The 21055-nt window shown below is 58.4% G+C and overlaps 1 protein-coding gene and 1 long non-coding RNA gene across 8 annotated transcripts; both read right to left on the reverse strand.

The window, feature by feature from the left end:
• Positions 1-511: 511 nt before the first annotated feature.
• PGAP2 (post-GPI attachment to proteins 2) lies at positions 512-20670 on the reverse strand. Of its 7 annotated transcripts, XR_008210311.1 has the most exons (7): positions 18751-19766; positions 18473-18647; positions 14466-14718; positions 12013-12119; positions 1265-1373; positions 911-1183; positions 512-861 (listed from the first exon to the last, which is right to left on the reverse strand). XR_008210311.1 is itself a non-coding variant. In XM_052699382.1 (6 exons), exons 1-6 carry the CDS (start codon positions 20659-20661, stop codon positions 1053-1055), a joined length of 783 nt encoding a protein of 260 aa, XP_052555342.1. In that variant the 5' UTR covers positions 20662-20670; the 3' UTR covers positions 512-1052. The 7 variants fall into 7 exon arrangements, 6 of the variants coding, with proteins under 6 accessions (XP_052555342.1, XP_052555345.1, XP_052555344.1 ...); XM_052699382.1 differs by lacking the exon at positions 18751-19766 and adding an exon at positions 20654-20670 and having other exon boundaries at positions 512-1183; XM_052699385.1 differs by lacking the exon at positions 18751-19766 and adding an exon at positions 20518-20637 and having other exon boundaries at positions 512-1183.
• Positions 6959-9923, reverse strand: LOC128088677 (uncharacterized). Its single transcript, XR_008210344.1, has 3 exons — positions 9386-9923; positions 9222-9312; positions 6959-7067 (listed from the first exon to the last, which is right to left on the reverse strand). It is a non-coding gene; the product is annotated as an uncharacterized LOC128088677 (long non-coding RNA).
• Positions 20671-21055: the final 385 nt, after the last annotated feature.

A 21055-nucleotide genomic window follows, 5' to 3' on the forward strand; every position in this document is an offset into this window, starting at 1 on the left:
GCGCACGGCCGTGACGCAGCGCTCCGGCAGCCGGCGGGGACGGATGGAGGGGGGGGGGGAAGGGGGTTGGACAAGGCGAGGACGGCGCCCTGCCCTGGGATGAGCTCACGGCTTCCTCTTCCCCGCGCTATGAGGTCAGGGGGTGTGGGCAGCACCGGGGGAGCCCCGATGTCCCACGGCCACCCCAGCGGCATCTGCAGCTGCGTTGGCTCCCAGGGGCCAGGTGGGGAGTGCAGCCATCAGCTCCCATCCACCCCAAAGCCGGATCCGCCTCCTGCATCCGGCCCCGACCCCACAACCGCCTCGGGGTCCTGCAGGGAATGGGTGCCGCCCATCCGTGGTCACCGTGTCACCCCGCTGCCCCGCTCCAGCAACTCAGCGCTGCACCCACGGGACCCCAAACGGTGGCAGCATCGACAGCTCCAGGCGCTGCAGCCCGGGGCAGGGAAGGGGGCAGAGAGCCCACAGTGGGGGAAGAAGGGCAGAGAAGAGCACTGAGACTGCAGAGAGCTCCCAAAAATCCTCAGTGCTTTATTTCATCCTCCAAAGCCAGGAGAAGGCGCTGCAGGGAGGGGCTGTGCGCCCCACCTGGGTGGGAGATGGGGGTACACACGGATGGGGACATGGGACCCCAGCAGTGCACCCAGCCCTGCAGCAAAGTGCCCACGGTCCCAGAGCTGTGGGGCAGGCTGGCCACCTTTGGACCACAGATTCTTTTCAGGGATTTGGATGAAGGGTCCCCAATAAATCCCATCAGCCTGGGGGTGGAAGCAGCACGCAGAAAACGGGCCCAACACCACAAGCAGCAACTGCTCTGCCCAACCCACTGCAAAGAGGCAGCGACCTCCAGTCCTCGCATCCCTGGTGCCCGGGCTGTGAGATCCCACCTGCAGAGCTCAGCCCAGGGCACGGGGGCACAGAACAGCACACAGAGCTCTGATGAGCACCGGAGCGCAGCCAGGAGGAGCGAATCCCATTCCTGGTCCCAGCATGGGGGCAACTGCAGCCCCCGGCCCACGCCACGGGGCAGCACAAACCGTGGGAGCGCTCGGTTAGAAATGCTTGTCCTCCAGCATCGAGCTCACCACCAGCTCCTTGTTGCCGAAGTCCCAGAAGGCCGTCATGTGGAAGGCCATGTTGGAGAAGACCACCACGTACTCCAGGAAAGCAAAGATGGTGTACACTGTTGGGAGGAAGCACAGCGGGTCAGAGGGCAGCGCTGGGGCCCCGCTGCTGCCCCACACCCAGCTGCTCCCCTGTTTACCTCCAGGTCTGCAGTACCAGTTGTGGTGGAAATAGACGCAGACGGCAATGGAGAAGGTGATGAAGGTGATGAAGAAGAGCAGCTGTTTCCACTTGTAGGATTTGCGCTCCTGGGAGAGAATAACGAGGGCACGGCTCAGCTCTCAGCCCGTCCCGATGGGGGCTGCGCCCCCCAACCCCAGCCCCCGGCCTGGGTGGGTGTGGGGAACCCACAGTGCAGGAGCACAGCGGGGATGGGGGGAAGGCAGCCACGAACCCAACCAGGCTGCCATGCCTGTGTCTGAGTGGGAGGGGAACTTCCCCCTCTGTCTGTGGGTTCACGTGAGGCAAACCTCTCCATTTTCAGGGACTGCTGAGAATGAGGAAAATGTAAATGGCCCCATCACACTTTCCATGACCCCACTGGCACACACACACACACACACAGGCTGTGGTGCAGAGGAAAACCCAGAGAGGAAGGGCGGCCCCACGGTTCCATGGGGCACCTGGGGCTGGGGGAGCTCAGCCCCACACATCCGCACCCCATGGGCTGCCAGCGCTGCTCCTGCCTCACTGCTCCCCTGCAGCACCGCAGCCCCACTCTGCTGCCACAGTGCAATGCACCACACCATGCAGCGCCGTGCTGCACTGCAATGCACGACTCAGGACTGTGCTGCGCTGCACCACGTGGCGCTGCAGCACTGCACCACACCATGCAGCGCCGTGCTGCACTGCAATGCACCACAACCCACAGAGCTGTGCTGCACTGCACCGTTCTGCGTGGCACCACGCCGCCTTGCTCTGCACCACTGCATGGCATCACGCAGCACCGCACCGTGCAGCACCACTCTGCTTTGCTGCACTGCATCACAGCACTGCATGCTGCTGGCTCACCCCCTCCAGCTGTGCAGCCTTGCAGGAGGCTGCTGCTTGCAGTGCTTGAGGCACAGCCCGATGGGGTTGCAGCGCACGGGGCTGCAGCACCTCGTGAGCCATTTGCATCTACCACCCATCCTCAGCCCAAAGGCTCGCCCAGGTTTTGCTGCAGGGAACGCAGCCCCGGGGCTGCAGTGGGGCTCCAGGCCCCGTCCCTCTGCTCTCACACCACCCCACAGCGCAGCGTTCGGATGTGGGTCCGACCGCAGCACGTTATATTTGACCACGCAGTGTGCTGGCTTTGTGCTGCAACACGTTTCCCCGTGCACATGGAGCTGAGTCAGTAGCAGAAGCTGGGGGAGAAGGAAGCAGAGCTGCAGCTGCACGGCGCTGCGTGGGGCTGTGCCAAACCCCAACCCTGCCCCGCGGTGCCGTGGGACCCCCATGTGGGCTCAGAGTCCCCACAGAGCTGCAATGGGGCCACGTCACAGCTCAGCCCCGCTGCTCTGCCTCGGGCTTTTCGGAGCTACATGTTGCTCTGCTGGCCTCCCTGTGCTGAGTGCTGCAGTATCTGCAGAGCAATGGGGGGGGGTCCTGGCACACACTGCTGGTGCACCCACCCCAAAGCCAGGCTCGGTGCTTGCACTGCTGATAACCGTGAATTGAGCTGAGCTCAGCTACACCACCCTGACAGCAAAGGGCTCGAGCCCTCAGGAAGGAGCAGGAGCAGCTTCCCAGGGGCCGCAGCCCCACAGCTATGGGGCGAGCAGTGCAGTGACAGCAGCTGCACAGAGATGTTTGCGAATGAGAAGTGAAACCAGCAGCCGTGCTGTGCTGTGCCCTGCAGTGGGCTGGGAGGCTGGGTGCAGGGCTGTGCCTCACGCGCGGTGCTCAGCACGCAGCCAGGGCTCTCCAGTTCCATTCCCCCTGCCTTCTCACCGCTGTTTCCCCCTCCCCTCCTGCCCCAAACCCGCTTTCCCTTCCCTCCACATCCACAAGGCTTCGTTTTCCCTTTTCTCCCCATTTGCCACCTTGCAAGTGGAAACCATCTGCACTTCCCCATCGCGAGTTCCCCAGCACCTTCCTGCCCTCGCAGCGGAGCTGTTGCAACCCCGGCCCCGGTGAACGTCAGGCTTTTGCAAGAGCAATTCCTGTCACACACACACGCTCTGCTGAAAGCCACGGCCTGGGAGCGGATGCCCTCCCACAGCAGAGCCCTCCTGCAGCACCGCAGCTCGGCCACGCAGCAGCAGAGGCAGCCCGGAGGCAGACAGCACAGGTGATGAGATTGCCAGGGTTATCACAGGGTTGTGGGAAATGCCGAGCTGGCACAGACCCACGGGGGTCACTGAGCCCAACCCCGGCCCCACGCAGCCCCCCCACAGCCTGGCCCTATAGCAGAGTGCTGTCCTGCACCCCACGAGCTCAGCGCTCTGCCCGCCACCCCAACCCCAGCTGCCCCTCCTGGCCCCACGCTGCTCCCTCGGCTCCAACCCGTGGCACGATGGCTGTGCTGAGCCTTTTGTCCTGAAGGATGGCTGCGAGAAACAGCACCGAAAGCTCTGCTGAAACCCAAAAAACCCCAGCATCAGCTGGTTTCCCTGCCGTCCAGCCGCTTGACCTCGTCGCAAGTTCCCCAAACAGGACCTTCCTCTCATAGGATCACAGCCACGAAGGCTGGCAAAGCCCTGCAAGGTCCCTGAGCCCACAGCACTGCCCACAGCCCTCAGTGCCACGGCGCTGAACGGCTCCAGGGATGGTGACCCCCAGCAGCCCAGGCTGGAGCTGCAGGAAGGATTGATCCCGACAACAAAGCGCCACGCTGCCGGTGACCCCCATGCTTCAAAAGGTTCCCAATAACTCCCAGACCTTCCGGAGAACTGGAAGGAGTGAAGTTTCCCACCCACCGCAGGAGCTCTCGTGATGATGCACGACGGCCACGCGGCGCAAAGGCTGATCTCAGCCTCAGCTTCCCACACCGGAGACCTTCCCCGAAAATAAACCCTGAGACACCCAGCAGCTCTAAGCAACTTCCCCTCTAAAGCAGCGGGTTGGGGAGGACACAGCACACAGCTTAAAGCAGAGCACACAGCACACAGCACACAGCACACAGCACACAGCACACAGCTCAAAGCACAGCACACAGGACAGCACACAGCACACAGCTCACAGCACACAGCACACAGCACACAGCACACAGCACACAGCTCAAAGCACAGCACACAGGACAGCACACAGCACACAGCTCACAGCACACAGCACACAGCTTAAAGCACAGCAAACAGCACACAGCACACAGCACACAGCACACAGCACACAGCACACAGCACACAGCACACAGCACACAGCACAGCACACAGCACACAGCTCAAAGCACAGCACACAGGACAGCACACAGCACACAGCTCACAGCACACAGCACACAGCACACAGCACACAGCACACAGCTCAAAGCACAGCACACAGGACAGCACACAGCACACAGCTCACAGCACACAGCACACAGCTTAAAGCACAGCAAACAGCACACAGCACACAGCACACAGCACACAGCACACAGCACACAGCACACAGCACACAGCACACAGCACAGCACACAGCACACAGCACACAGCACACAGCACACAGCACACAGCACACAGCACACAGCACACAGCACAGCACACAGCACACAGCACACAGCTCACAGCTCACAGCACACAGCACAGCACACAGCACACAGCACACAGCACACAGCACACAGCACACAGCACACAGCACAGCACACAGCACACAGCACACAGCACACAGCACACAGCACACAGCACAGCACACAGCACACAGCACACAGCACACAGCACACAGCACAGCACACAGCACACAGCACACAGCACACAGCACACAGCACAGCACACAGCACACAGCACAGCACACAGCACACAGCACACAGCACAGCACACAGCACACAGCACACAGCACACAGCACAGCACACAGCACACAGCACACAGCACAGCACACAGCACACAGCACACAGCACACAGCACAGCACAGCACACAGCACACAGCACACAGCACAGCACACAGCACACAGCACACAGCACAGCACACAGCACACAGCACACAGCACACAGCACACAGCTCACAGCACACAGCACACAGCACACAGCACACAGCACACAGCACACAGCACACAGCACACAGCACACAGCACACAGCACACAGCACAGCACACAGCACACAGCACACAGCACACAGCACACAGCACACAGCACACAGCACACAGCACACAGCACACAGCACAGCACACAGCACAGCACACAGCACACAGCACAGCACACAGCACACAGCACACAGCACACAGCACAGCACACAGCACAGCACACAGCACACAGCACACAGAACAGCACACAGCACACAGCACACAGCACACAGCACAGCACACAGCACACAGCACACAGCACACAGCACACAGCACACAGCACACAGCACACAGCACACAGCACACAGCACAGCACACAGCACAGCACACAGCACACAGCACACAGCACAGCACAGCACACAGCACACAGCACACAGCACAGCACACAGCACAGCACACAGCACACAGCACACAGCACACAGCACAGCACAGCACACAGCACACAGCACACAGCACACAGCACACAGCACAGCACACAGCACACAGCACACAGCACAGCACAGCACACAGCACACAGCACACAGCACAGCACACAGCACAGCACACAGCACAGCACACAGCACACAGCACACAGCACACAGCACAGCACACAGCACACAGCACACAGCACACAGCACACAGCACACAGCACACAGCACACAGCTCACAGCACACAGCTCACAGCACACAGCACACAGCACACAGCACACAACTCACAGCACACAGCTCACAGCTCACAGCACAAAGCACACAGCACAACACAGCACACAGCACACAGCACACAGCACACAGCACAAAGCACACAGCACAACACAGCACACAGCACACAGCACACAGCACAGCACACAGCACACAGCACACAGCACACAGCACAGCACACAGCAAACAGCACAGCACACAGCACACAGCTCACAGCACACAGCACACAGCACAGCACACAGCACGCAGCACAGCACACAGCACACAGCACACAGCACACAGCAAACAGCACACAGCACACAGCACACAGCTCACAGCACACAGCACACAGCACACAGCACACAGCACACAGCACAGCACACAGCACGCAGCACAGCACACAGCACACAGCACACAGCACACAGCACACAGCACACAGCACACAGCACACAGCTCACAGCACAGCACACAGCAAACAGCACACAGCACACAGCACAGCACACAGCACACAGCACACAGCACACAGCTTAAAGCACACAGCACAAAGCACACAGCACACAGCACACAGCACACAGCACACAGCACACAGCACCCAGCACAGCACACAGCAAACAGCACAGCACACAGCACACAGCACACAGCACACAGCACAGCACACAGCACACAGCACAGCACACAGCACACAGCACACAGCACACAGCACAGCACACAGCAAACAGCACACAGCACACAGCACAGCACACAGCACAAAGCACAGCACACAGCACACAGCACACAGCACACAGCACAGCACACAGCAAACAGCACACAGCACACAGCACAGCACACAGCACACAGCACAGCACACAGCACACAGCACACAGCACACAGCACACAGCACACAGCACACAGCACACAGCACAGCACACAGCACAGCACACAGCACACAGCACACAGCACACAGCAAACAGCACACAGCACACAGCACACAGCACAGCACACAGCACACAGCACACAGCACAGCACACAGCACACAGCACAGCACACAGCACACAGCACACAGCACACAGCAAACAGCACACAGCACACAGCACACAGCACACAGCACAGCACACAGCACAGCACAGCACACAGCTCACAGCACACAGCACACAGCACACAGCACACAGCACACAGCTCACAGCACACAGCACACAGCACACAGCACACAGCACACAGCACAGCACACAGCACACAGCACACAGCACACAGCACACAGCACACAGCACACAGCTCACAGCACACAGCACACAGCACACAGCACACAGCACACAGCACACAGCTCACAGCACAGCACACAGCAAACAGCACACAGCACACAGCACACAGCAAACAGCACACAGCTCACAGCACACAGCAAACAGCACACAGCACACAGCACACAGCTCACAGCACAGCACACAGCAAACAGCACACAGCACACAGCACACAGCACACAGCTCACAGCACACAGCTCACAGCACACAGCACACAGCACACAGCACACAGCACACAGCACACAGCACACAGCTCACAGCACACAGCACAGCACACAGCACACAGCACACAGCTCACAGCTCACAGCACACAGCACAGCACACAGCACACAGCACACAGCACAAAGCACAAAGCACACAGCACACAGCACACAGCACGCACACAGCAAACAGCACACAGCTCACAGCACACAGCACACAGCACACAGCACACAGCACACAGCACACAGCACACAGCACACAGCACACAGCACACAGCACACAGCACACAGCACACAGCACACAGCTCACAGCACACAGCACACAGCACACAGCACACAGCACACAGCACAGCACACAGCACACAGCACACAGCACACAGCACACAGCACACAGCACACAGCACACAGCTCACAGCACACAGCAAACAGCACACAGCACACAGCACACAGCACACAGCTCACAGCACAGCACACAGCAAACAGCACACAGCACACAGCACACAGCAAACAGCACACAGCTCACAGCACACAGCAAACAGCACACAGCACACAGCACACAGCTCACAGCACAGCACACAGCAAACAGCACACAGCACACAGCACACAGCACACAGCTCACAGCACACAGCTCACAGCACACAGCACACAGCACACAGCACACAGCACACAGCACACAGCACACAGCTCACAGCACACAGCACAGCACACAGCACACAGCACACAGCTCACAGCTCACAGCACACAGCACAGCACACAGCACACAGCACACAGCACAAAGCACAAAGCACACAGCACACAGCACACAGCACGCACACAGCACACAGCACACAGCACACAGCACACAGCACACAGCACACAGCACACAGCACACAGCACACAGCACAGCACACAGCACAGCACACAGCACACAGCACACAGCACACAGCACAGCACACAGCACACAGCACAGCACACAGCTCACAGCACACAGCACAGCACACAGCACAGCACACAGCACACAGCACACAGCACAGCACACAGCACACAGCACACAGCACACAGCACAGCACACAGCTCACAGCACAGCACACAGCTCACAGCACACAGCTCACAGCACACAGCACACAGCACACAGCACACAGCACACAGCACACAGCACAGCACACAGCTCACAGCACACAGCTCACAGCACACAGCACACAGCACAGCACACAGCACACATCACACAGCACACAGCACAGCACACAGCAAACAGCACAGCACACAGCACACAGCACACAGCACACAGCACAGCACACAGCACACAGCACAGCACACAGCACACAGCACACAGCAAACAGCACACAGCACACAGCACACAGCACACAGCACACAGCTCACAGCACAGCACACAGCACACAGCACACAGCACACAGCACACAGCAAACAGCACACAGCACACAGCACACAGCACACAGCACACAGCACACAGCACAGCACACAGCACACAGCACACAGCACACAGCAAACAGCACACAGCACAAAGCACACAGCACACAGCACACAGCACACAGCACACAGCACACAGCACACAGCACACAGCACACAGCACAGCACACAGCACACAGCACACAGCACACAGCTCACAGCACAGCACACAGCAAACAGCACACAGCACACAGCACACAGCAAACAGCACACAGCACACAGCACACAGCACACAGCACACAGCACACAGCACACAGCAAACAGCACACAGCACACAGCACACAGCACAGCACACAGCACAGCACAGCACACAGCTCACAGCACACAGCAAACAGCACACAGCACACAGCACACAGCACACAGCACAGCACACAGCACACAGCACACAGCACACAGCACAAAGCACACAGCACACAGCACACAGCAAACAGCACACAGCTCACAGCACACAGCAAACAGCACACAGCACACAGCACACAGCTCACAGCACAGCACACAGCAAACAGCACACAGCACAGCACACAGCACACAGCACAGCACACAGCACACAGCACACAGCACACAGCACACAGCACAGCACAGCACACAGCTCACAGCACACAGCACACAGCACAGCACACAGCACACAGCACACAGCTCACAGCACACAGCACACAGCACACAGCACACAGCACACAGCACACAGCACAGCACACAGCACACAGCACACAGCACACAGCACACAGCACACAGCACAGCACACAGCACACAGCACACAGCACACAGCACACAGCACAGCACACAGCACACAGCACACAGCACACAGCTCACAGCACACAGCACACAGCACACAGCACACAGCACACAGCACACAGCACAGCACACAGCACACAGCACACAGCACACAGCACACAGCACAGCACACAGCACACAGCACAGCACAGCACACAGCACACAGCACACAGCACACAGCACACAGCACACAGCACACAGCACAGCACACAGCACACAGCACACAGCACACAGCACACAGCACACAGCACAGCACACAGCACACAGCACACAGCACACAGCACAACACAGCACACAGCACAGCACACAGCACACAGCACACAGCACACAGCACACAGCACACAGCACACAGCACACAGCACACAGCACAGCACACAGCACACAGCACACAGCACACAGCACACAGCACACAGCACACAGCACAGCACACAGCACACAGCACACAGCACACAGCACACAGCACACAGCACAGCACACAGCACACAGCACACAGCTCACAGCACACAGCACACAGCTCACAGCACACAGCACAGCTCACAGCAGCAGTGGGAAATCCCCCTGCAGTGCTTCCTGGTGCTGTGTTGGAAGGATGCTGGGCTAATCACAGTGCACCCATCCAGTCTCTGCCACAGAGACCTGCTGGGTGCTCTGCAGTGGCTCCATCTGCCACCACTGCATGGGGACACTCAGCTCTGGGTTGGAAGATATGCCTTGTTATCAGCTCCAAGGCTGCACCAGGTCTTAGATCAGGGGAAAATTGTTCTCCAAAGAGTGTTAATGCATTGGCACAGGCTGCCCATGGAACAGGGGGGGTAAGGGGGGGTTGAGGAACCATGGGGATGTGGCACTGAGGGATGCGGTGGGGTGGGACTGGGGGTCTCAGAGGGCTCTTGCAGCCTGCATGCTTCCAGTTCTGTTGGATCCAGGGAAGAACACAGGGCCAGCAGGACCAGCACCGAGCAGGTGAGCTCCTCCCCACTGCGGGGTTCCTCTGCACCTTTATTCACTTTTGGACATGGCTGAGTCCAGTCCCCCAGGGCCACCAGCATGGCAGCATGCCCAGGCAGCATCCCACACCCCCAGAGCCATCCCAACAAGTTTAATCCCAAGGATGATGGATGGGATGATGGATGGAGCCCCACTCAGCGCTGGGCACTGCAAGGACGGGTGGTAAAACCACAAAGAGCCCAAAGAGCTTCAAAAAAGGAAGCCCCGGGCTGATTCTGCACATCCACAGTGCCCCCACTGCCCAACTGTGGCCTGTGTGAGTGTGGGGCAGCCTCCTGCTCAGCAAGCTGCCCATAGCGTGTGGTTTTCTGTGAGCCAGGGCAGCACCAGCACGGCCCAAAGCCCCACACACCCTGCTGACACTCAGCAGGTCCCCGTGACCGAGCACCAGCCATCCCACCGGGATGCAGTGAGGAGCAGAACTGAGCCCCTGCCCTGGGATGGGACCTGCAAAGGGCTCTCCTGCAGTGCAGCTGCAGCCACAGCAGCTGGAGAATTGCTGGATTGGGAGGATAAACAGAGGCCATGAGGCAGGAGCTGCAATGAAGCACTGTGTGACTGCCTGGCTGTGCCCCATGCTCCCATTCTGCCCCACGTGGCCCCATGCTCCCATCCTGCTCCATACAGACCCACGCACAGCACCCATGCTGCTCCAAACGAACCCAGCCCCGTGCACAACACCCATCCTGCTCTGCACAGATCCAGCCCCAGGTTCAGCTCCCACTCTGCTCCATACGAACCCAGCTCTCCTGAGCCAGCCCCAGGCCAGTGTCACAGGCAAACCTGCACGTGCAAAAGGCACCACAGGTGTTCAGAGCTCCTGCATACCCAGTTCCAAAGCTGCCTTTGAACACACTGCCCTGTGCTGCTGCTTGTGGCTTATCCCAAAGCAGGGCACCAATCACAGCTGGGTGCAGGTGATGGAGCTCTGCCTGATGTGCAGTGTGACCAGCAGCTCCCCAAGCCTTCAGCCTCTTGCAGAGAAGCCCCAGAGCTGCATGTGAGACCCACAGCCGCCTGCAGCTGCTCCCTGCTTGCAGGACTGCTCCCCAGCACAGAGCCCAGCTCAGCTCCCAGAGGGGCTCCCCCAAGCAAGGGGAAAAGGGCAGAATGCAGACCCCAGGAGATGGCATTCTGAGGATCAGTTCCACGTGAAAACTACAGAACAGGAACTCAAAACATTCCTCCACGGTTTGCTTTGTTGGAAGTGTGAATTTTGGTGACCATCAGCCACATTCACCCGATTCTTTAATACCTTCACCACCCAGATCCGGTCATTTTAGAAGCAAGCAACAGCTGAAGCCCTTCCACCACCAGCCCCAACCACAGCACCGAGAGAAGAAAGGAAAGTGTCTGTACCTCGGGACTTACTGTGTGTTTCTTAGTCATCCTCCAGAGGATGCACGTCAGGAGCATGTGGCCCAGAGCTGACGTGATAAAGACGATGAAGGCATTCTCATGGATTGCTGAATCAACAAGACAAGAGGCTTCCTGTTAAATGTAGGCACCGAAATGAGCCGGAAGCACCAGGGGAGGCTTTGGGGGCAAAGAATGGTGGGCACAGCCCTGCCGGCAGCCTCAGCAGCACGCCAGCCAGGCAGAGCTGAAGACAGCTGTCTGCCCATGCCTTGTGTCTTCCCCGAGGGCTGGGGCTGCACGTTTCTGAGTGTGCATTATGTGTTTGGCAGCACAGCACAGCACACAGGGCTTTTATCTGCTCTCTGGCACCTGGTCTGGGAGCCCCAACGGCTGCAAACCACAGGCAAACTTGGGAGCAGCTCTTGGGATGGATGGGGAAACTGAGGCACGGCGGCTGGCTGCACAGTGAGCCTGCCCAGCACGTCCTGCTGGTCTCCTGCATTTCAGCTGCCAGCAGCCTTATCACCAGCACCGAGGCTGTCCTGCACACTGCTGAACCCACACTGGCTGCGGGGCAGGCAGGAACCATCACTTGTTGAGTGGTGTGGAATTTAGGCAGCTCGCAACACCCAGAGCCACATGCAAAGTCCATGAGATTTTGGGCCAAATGCTTTTGTTTTAAATAGAAGCACTTATTCACAAAGCATTCCCCCAACTTTTCTCCAGGAACGGAACCCACAGGCTGAATTTGCAACCACGACACCTGACCGTAAGAACCACACTTCCCTCCTCTTCTTTCTCTTCCCTGTTTCAGGGGAAGGAAAACAATGTCCCCCAGCTTGGAGCAGAGCTGAAGGCAGCAGCTGGAGGTAAGAAGGTGGCAGTGCCCCGCAGAAGGGATGAGCCTGAGCCCAGCTGCAGCTGCATGGCTGTGTGAGTGGCTGAGGGCACCCATGGGCATCCTGGATGCAGCCCACCCCACAGCCCCATTATGGCATCACTGCAGGGCCCAGGGAGCACAGCCCACTCCCAAAGGCAGCCAGCAGGCTCGCAATCCATGCTGCTGCAGCCTTCAGTACAGCTCCAGCCCCTCCTCACCCTTCCTGCAAGGACACAAACCAGCTTCTTCTTGTCAGCCCTGCTCCAAACCCGCTCTCCATGCAGCCCTGCTGTCTCCCTTTGCAGTACTCTGTGACTGTAACCCTGCACCCCGTGGCTGCACCCAGCCTTCACCACCAAGTCCCAGCAGCTCCGTGCCCTTTGCAGCAGCACCACCTAGTGACTGCAGCCCTCCGTGCTGCCACCACCACCAGGTCCCACTGCTGGCAGTTACACTCAGCTCAGATGGGACCCATGGGTGAGAGGCAGCTCTGAGCCCATTGCTTCACGTGCTTTGGTGTAATCTGAAAGATTCTCATTTGCTCAGCAGTCAATACAGGAAATTAACCCAGAAAATGCTGCTAGGAGACAGTAGGTTGGAGTCAACTCAGTGCCAATGGCCACAAGGCAGAAGTGGGGGCTGTGCTGACAGCAGGAGCAGTGCTGAGTTTTCTGAGTGGTGATAAGCAGCATTAAGCACATCCTCAGCATAGGAAAACAGCACTAGGGCTGGATGGCAGCTTGGCACAGAAATGCAGCCACCAGGAATTCACATAAAGGCACGTGAGGGACGAGGATGTGATCTGAAAGCCAGCACGGCTTCACCAAGGGCAGGCCGTGCCCAATCCATCTGGAGGCCTTCTGCAATGGCATTGGTGGGTAAAGGGAAGGGCAAAGGATGCCATCCAGCTGGATGCATGCAAGGCCTTCGACATGGTCCCACACCACATCCCTATCTCTAAATTGGAGGCATGGATCAGAGGGTGGCTGTTTGGGGGATAAGGAGTTGGCCGGGAGGTTGGAGCTGAAGGGCTGCGGTCAATGGGAACGGCTTCAGAATGGGAGATCTAGGGCAGATGGAGGAGGAAATTCTTTACCTAGAGAGCAGCGAGGCTCTGACACTGAGCCCAGGGCTGTGGGGGCCCCATCCCTGGAGATCAGGACTGGATGGGGTCCTAAACAGCCTGAGCTGCTGCTCGACTTAGTGGCTGTAAATCCTGTCCACAGCTGCAGGTGGAAACTGGATGATCCTTGAGGTCCCTTTCAGCCCAAACCACTCCATGATTCTGTGAGTTTCAGCCAGAGCTGAGCTACAAGCACATTACAGATGTAACTTGCACATATCCCCATCCCTGCAGGCATTCAAGGCCAGGCTGGATGTGGCTCTGGGCAGCCTGGGCTGCTGGTTGGCGACCTGCACACAGCAAGGGTTGGAGCTGGATGAGTGCTGTGCTCCTGTGCAACCCAGGCCATTCTATCATTCTATAATACAAATCCTAACTTTTACAGAGCTCAGCTTCCACAAACGAGCTGAGCATGCAGGGGTTGATGCAGAGTTGCAGGGAGCCACGTACCATAGTTCTCTGAGGAGGACACATAGGTCAGCACGAGGAGGGCAAAGTTCTCGAGCAGGTTGAGCAGCAGGTTGAGGTGGCACAGGCGCAGGTAGCGAGGGTGGGAGCAGTGGCAGCTCTGGTAGTGGTTCCAATAGGCAACAGCCACCAGGAAACGTGGAGCTGAGTGCAGACCAATGCAGAGCCGCCAGACGTAGCGCTGCGGGGTCTCTCCTCCGATGGCAGCACTGATGGAGGGCAGGTAGTTTGGGACCTGGAAGATGGGAGCACGGCTTGTTATGGCACAAATGCCACGTCAAAAGACAGGAAACGGACATGGTGGGGCTGATGTGCAGGAAAGGAACTCTGCAGAGCAGGGCCTGGAGGTCCTGGTTGAGCAGTGGGTTGAGCTGAGTGCCCTGCGGCCAAGAAGGCCAATGGGATCTGGGATACGCTGCAGAGTGCGGCCAGCAGGGTGAGCGAGGAGATCCTCCCCTCTGCTCTGCCCTGGGGAGGGCACAGCTGCAGCACTGCACCCAGTGCTGGGCTCCCCAGCTCCAGACGGACTGGGAACTGGTGGGAGAGCCCTAAGGAGGGTGCAGAGCTGGTGGGGGCCTGGAGGACCTCGTGCTGGGGACAGGCTGAGAGTGCCAGGGCTGTGCACCTGCAGGAGAGAAGGCTGGATCTGAGCAGTGTCTGAAGTGTAGGGGGTGATAAGTGAAGTTTATCAGTGTCTGAAGGGCAGGGGATGGGGCTGGGCTCTGTTCCGTGGTGCCCAATGCCAGGACAAGGGGCACCTGCATAGCCTGCAGCCCAGGGAGTTCCATCTGTGCTGTGAGGGGGGCAGAGCTCCAGTACTGCTGCCCTGCGAGGTGAGGATCTTCCTGCAGACATCCAAACCCATCTGGGCACCCTCTTGTTCAAAGACTGTACAGAACTGCCTGTGATTCTGTAACACAGCAGCAGTCCTGATGCATCCTGCAGGGCTATCCAGCCCCCAGCACCTCCACAGCCTACTGAGAAGGCTCAGTGAGCTGAGAACCCTGCTCAGGTTCTCTGCTTGACATCCACAACCCTCACTCCTTCCCTTCCCTGCGTGTCCCTTCTCAAGCACAGGGACAGGCTGCCCAGGGAAGCGGTGAGGTCACTGTCCCCAGAGGTGTGCAAAAAACGTGTACATGTGGCACTGAGGGACATGTTTTACTGAGCACAGTGGGGATGGGTTGGGGTTGGACACGGTGATCTCAGAGGTCTTTTCCAACCCTAATGATTCGATGATTCCATCCCCAGGTTCAGAGAGAGAAGAGAGCAGGGAAGCGAAACGACATTGAAACAACAGAAAGCTGACAGCAACAGCAGGCAAAGGCGATGTTCAGAAACACAACAGCAGGAAAACCTTGGAGCTGACCTCCAAGTATGTGCAGCCAGTTGTGATTGCCATGCAAAAGGTGATCCCTGCAGGGCAACTATGCCATGGAATCACAGCTTGGCTGCAAAAGACCTCCAAGATCACCTGGTGCGGTAAACGAGCTGCGCAGGGAGGAAATCAGAAGGATCAAAGTCTGGTTTAACTAAAACTTGTTTTAGTTTAGTTTAGTAAAGTCTTGTTTAATCTAAAACTCCCAGATCCCCGCTTATTTCCCATGCTGTGTGAAATCCTTTAGAAACACTTCAGCTGAGTCCCCAATGAAATTGTTTTCTTGGATAAAGGGGCTGCAATTCCTACGTGCTGTTCTCCCACCAGGAGCTCTCCTGATCCCTTTCCTTTCTCCAGGCATCGATTGCTGATGCTGGCATTGAATCAATAAGAGGCGTGGATGGAGGCTTCCCTTGCCCAGCAACCTCACTTGAAAGCTCTCTTCACTGTCCTGTCATTGATGATGCTCTTCCCCTGCTCTGAGGGATGGACTCTCTCAGTCCTCAGCAGACAAGAGTTCAGTGATCTAAAGAGCCAAAACCAGCATCACGATCAAGTGCTGATCCAATGGATTTGAGTGGTTCCTTCAGAGATCTTTCCTCTGATTAAAGGCAAGACCTGGTGCCCCACAGGCTCTTAGAGCTGCTCCAAAGGCTCTGCAGTCCTGGATACAGCTTGGTCTGCTTTTGACAGCGTTGATGGCACCCAGGTGGAGTAACAGCCTGCAGACTGAAGCTCCTCACACCGACTGCCGTTTGCCTGAGGAAACAGCTCCTTTTCACTTGCTTCACACACAGTGTTCATGATCTCCCCTGCTCCTCACACTGGCACAGGAGGCAGTGGGTCCCTGTCTGCTTTCCCACCCAGCCAGGACGTCAGAGGCCTCCACCTCTCTGCTCTCATCCCAGCATCTTTGCAGGCTGAAGCTGAGGAGCCCTCACCCCGCATCTCGAGCTGCAGGACACCTCAGAGCATCCCTGCAGCACTGCCCAACACGCCTGTCCTGTGAGGAGGGGACAATGTCCCACAAGGAGGGGACATTGCACATGTCATTTCTCTCAATCACCACTGGGATCCCACTGCTCTGCCCTCAGGAGTCCACATCACCACCCCTCACCTTCATCACCCTGCTGTGTTTGGGAGGAGGAGCAGCAGGGATCCTGCACAACACCAGGGTCGCCTCCTCTCATAGCTCTTCACCTTCTGCTTACTGATGTTTGTGCCATGGCTGAGGAACTCGACCTGATGCATTCCAGAAAGCTGGCTGTCCCTCACAGCCAGAGCTCCCAGGCACGTAGCACAAAGAACTCCAACAGACGTGAGAGGCAGCAACTCCACTTGTAAGAGGAACTCCTTGTCGAGACAGCATACTTAGCTTCAGCCTTGTCAGCTTTATTCTTTATGGCAACCAACACCAATCTGCTCAGTGTCACTTTTCAAAAACTGAAAACTCAATTGCCCATTCAGAGGCAACACAAAAACAAATCACAGAATCACAGAATCACAGAATCACAGAATCACAGAATCACAGAATCACAGAATCACAGAATCACAGAATCACAGAATCACAGAATCACAGAATCACAGAATCACAGAATCACAGAATCACAGAATCACAGAATCACAGAATCACAGAATCACCTGGGTTGGAAGGGACCCCAAGGATCATGTAGTTCCAACCCCCTGCCCAGCAGGGCCACCAAACATCCACATTCAGATCAGGTTGCCCAGGACCCCGTCCAACCTGGCCTTGAACACGGCCAAGGACGGGGCATCCACAACCTCCCTGGGCAGCCCGTTCCAGGGCCTAACCACTCTCCTTGTGAAGAACTTCCCCCTAACATCCAACCTCAATCTTCCCTCCTTCAACTTGGATCCATTTCCCCTCGTCCTGCTGTTGTCAGCCCTTCTGAAGAGTTTACTCCCCTCCTGGCTGTAGGTTCCCTTCAGGTATTGATAGGCTGCCATGAGGTCACCCCGCAGCTTCTCTTCTCCAGGCTGAACAAGCCCAACTCCCTCAGCCTGTCCTCATAGGGGAGGTGCTCCAGCCCCCTGCTCATCTCAGTCGCCCTCCTCTGGACCCTTTCCAAGATCTCAATGCCTTTCTTGTACTGAGGGCTCCACACCTGGACACAGGACTCCAGGTGGGGCCTCACAAGAGCCGAGTAGAGAGGGACGATCACCTCCCTGTCCCTGCTGACCACCCCTCTCCTGATGGAGCCCAGGATCCCATTTGCCTTTCGAGCTGCCAGAGCGCACTGCTGCCTCATGTTCAGTGTCTCGTCCATCAGGACCCCCAGGTCCTTCTCTGCCGAGCTGCTCTCAAGGCCCACTCCTCCCAGCCTGTACGGGTGCCTGGGGTTCTTCCAGCCCAAATGCAAAACCTTGCACTTAGCCGTGTTGAACCTCATTAGGTTCACCCGAGCCCAGCCCTCCAGCCTGTCGAGGTCCCTCTGAATGGCATCCCTTCCTTCCACCGTATCAACCGCACCACTCAGCTTGGTGTCGTCAGCACCTTCAAGGTGACACAGCACCTGTGGTAGGAAACAGAGGATCCCTGCACAGCCAGCACCCGGAGGAGCTCAGCGCCCTGCAGGTGAACGTCACTTACCCCGCAGTGCGTGGCTGTTGTCTCCTTGAAGTGGAAGAGCAGAGACCAAATCACGCAGAAAAGGAAACCAAACAAGGGGCAAAACACAGTCCAAACAGCCAGAGTGGTGAAACGGAGCCGGAACAGGATACCATCACGATCCAGGGGCAGCGGTACCTGGAGCATGCTGACGGACCTGGAAGCAGAAAGCACACGTTGGGAGGGATTCTCTGCCCTTCAGTCCCCAGCAGCTCTCAGCATGGATGCATCAAGCTATAATAAGCTGCAAACAGAGAAACCTGGGCACAGCCGGTGTTTCACAACAGTCTGAGTGCTGGATGGAGGCACCAGAGGCAGAAAGCAGCATCAGCTGCATGGGACAAGCTTCTAGCTCTGCACCACGAGGCTGGGAGACACGCGACTGCATTTCTGCCAGGCAGAGCCATCCAGATCCTTCCTCGGCCGAGCTCTGAGCTGCTGTGCTGACACGGCACCATGCTGCCCCAGACGGGGCACTGCGAGCACAGCACAGCCAACAGCACACCTCAAGGAAGCTGCAGGACCACAGCCTTCAGCTTGCATGATAAAAACATTGCTCAACAACTCACACAGGTCAGGTCAGGTCCAGTTATCGAGCCTGGCAGCTTGCCCTTGGCTCAATGCCCCAGCATCAGCCAGGTGCACTCCAGCTCTGAGGCACTGCTGTTTGTCCTACGTGCCTCAGGCTGTGGTGCACAGAGTTGCAGTCTCCAGCACTGCACATGTCTTTACTTCAGCCCCAAATCATCACTCCGCTGAGCGTGGCCCAAATCTCTCCCATCCACACCGCCCTCCCTTCACCTGGGGACAAGGGACAAAGGGCCATGATGCTGAGTGCTGGCTTCCTCCCTCACCTCGGGCTCTACGACAAATCCTCCTCGCAGACAATCCCCGTTGAAGCCAATTATCAGCAGACCAAGGGCAACACAGGGTCACATCCTGCAGTGTGACCTCAGGCTGCAGCCCAAAGAGCTGCTGCTGAGAGGTGTGGGGCAGGGTCCTGCTCAGTGCCAGGTGCTGCTGCCATAGAGCAGCAGAGTGATGTCAAACTATGTGACCACCTCAGGGTTTGCTGCTCTGCCTGGATTCATTTACTGTGGGATGCAAACTTTAAGGACGCAGCTGCAGCCATGGAGGTGAGGACAGAGTGGGACCTCCTGCCCAGGCAGCTCCACTGCTGATGCTTTGAATGAAGGACAGTGTGCCTGAATCATAGAACGGCCTGGGTTGCAAAGGAGCTCAATGCTCATCCAGCTCCAAGCCCTGCTGTGTGCAGGTCGCCAAGCAGCAGCCCAGGCTGCCCAGAGCCACATCCAGCCTGGCCTTGAATGCCTGCAGGGATGGGGCATCCACAGCCTCCTTGGGCAACCTGGGAGCTTGGAGTTGTGCTGAAGGTTGTGGGGGGGGCACAGGGCTCAGAGCTGTGGGGATGTGGGCAGTGGGGGGGGATCACAGCATCTCAGAATGGTTTCGGCTGGAAGGGAGCTCAAGGATCACGAAGCTCCAACCCCCACCAATGCAGGGCCACCAACCTCCCCATCTCACAGCAGCCCAGGCTGCCCAGGGCTCCATCCAACCTGGCCTCCAACACCTCCAGGGATGGACGGGGCATCACAGCCTCTCTGGGCAGCTGTTCCAGCACCTCACCACTCTCTCTCTAAAGAACTTAAGCACCCTTCAAGCACTGGAAGGCCACCATGAGGTCTCCCCAAAGCCTTCCCTTCTCCAAGCTCAACAAGCCCACTTCCCTCAGCCTGTGTTCACAGACGAGCTGGTCCAGCCCTCTGACCATCTTAATGTCCCTGCTCTGGACGCAGCTGGCAGAAGCAGCACAGAGCTGTGGAGAGGCAAAGTTGAGACCCATCCGTCACACAGTGCTGTCCGTAGAGCTGCAGTTCAGACCCCGAGCCCCTACCGGCCCGGGCTCACGACAAACCGAGACCCCGCAGCCCCCATCGCCGCACGGACCGCCCTCACGGCCCAGACCCCAAGGGCCGCCCCACACCCGCTACGTTCCCCGCTCTCACCCCTTCGGCCCGCTGTCCCCCGTTGCTCCGCTCCTCCCGCCCCGCGCACCGCACACCTCACACCGTTCCTCGTTCCTCCATGCCCGCCCCGGTCTGCCCCCGCCCCTTCCTGCTCCGCTGGGCCCCCTGTCCGTACCTGCTCATCCCTCCTCCCCTTCGCCCCACCCCGTTCCCGCCCCTCGGCCCCCCTGTCCTCCCCCGGCCCCCTCTGCCTCAGTCCCGCAGCACCGCCGCAGGCCCCACCCCGGGGCGCCCCTCGCGGCGCGGCCCCATCAGGCCCAGGTTTGGGCTCTAAAAGGCCCGAAGGCTCCGCGTGGGGCGCCCCCTGCCGGCCCGGCGGACCGCTTAAACGCGCCCCGCCCTTTGCGCGGCGCACACAGGAGGCCGAGAAGCTCTCTGATTGGGCGGGCCGGAAGAAGCCCCGCCCTCGGCGCGCCCGGATGCTGGGCGGCGAGGCGGGAGGGATGTTCTGGACTCTTCCGCAGCGTCAGCCCCGCCCCCTCCCGGGCGAGACCAATCAGTGCAGGGCGCTTATCTC

Source organism: Tympanuchus pallidicinctus, unplaced genomic scaffold (genome assembly GCF_026119805.1).
Source record: "Tympanuchus pallidicinctus isolate F22 unplaced genomic scaffold, pur_lepc_1.0 scaffold36, whole genome shotgun sequence".
Lineage (NCBI taxonomy): Eukaryota > Metazoa > Chordata > Aves > Galliformes > Phasianidae > Tympanuchus > Tympanuchus pallidicinctus.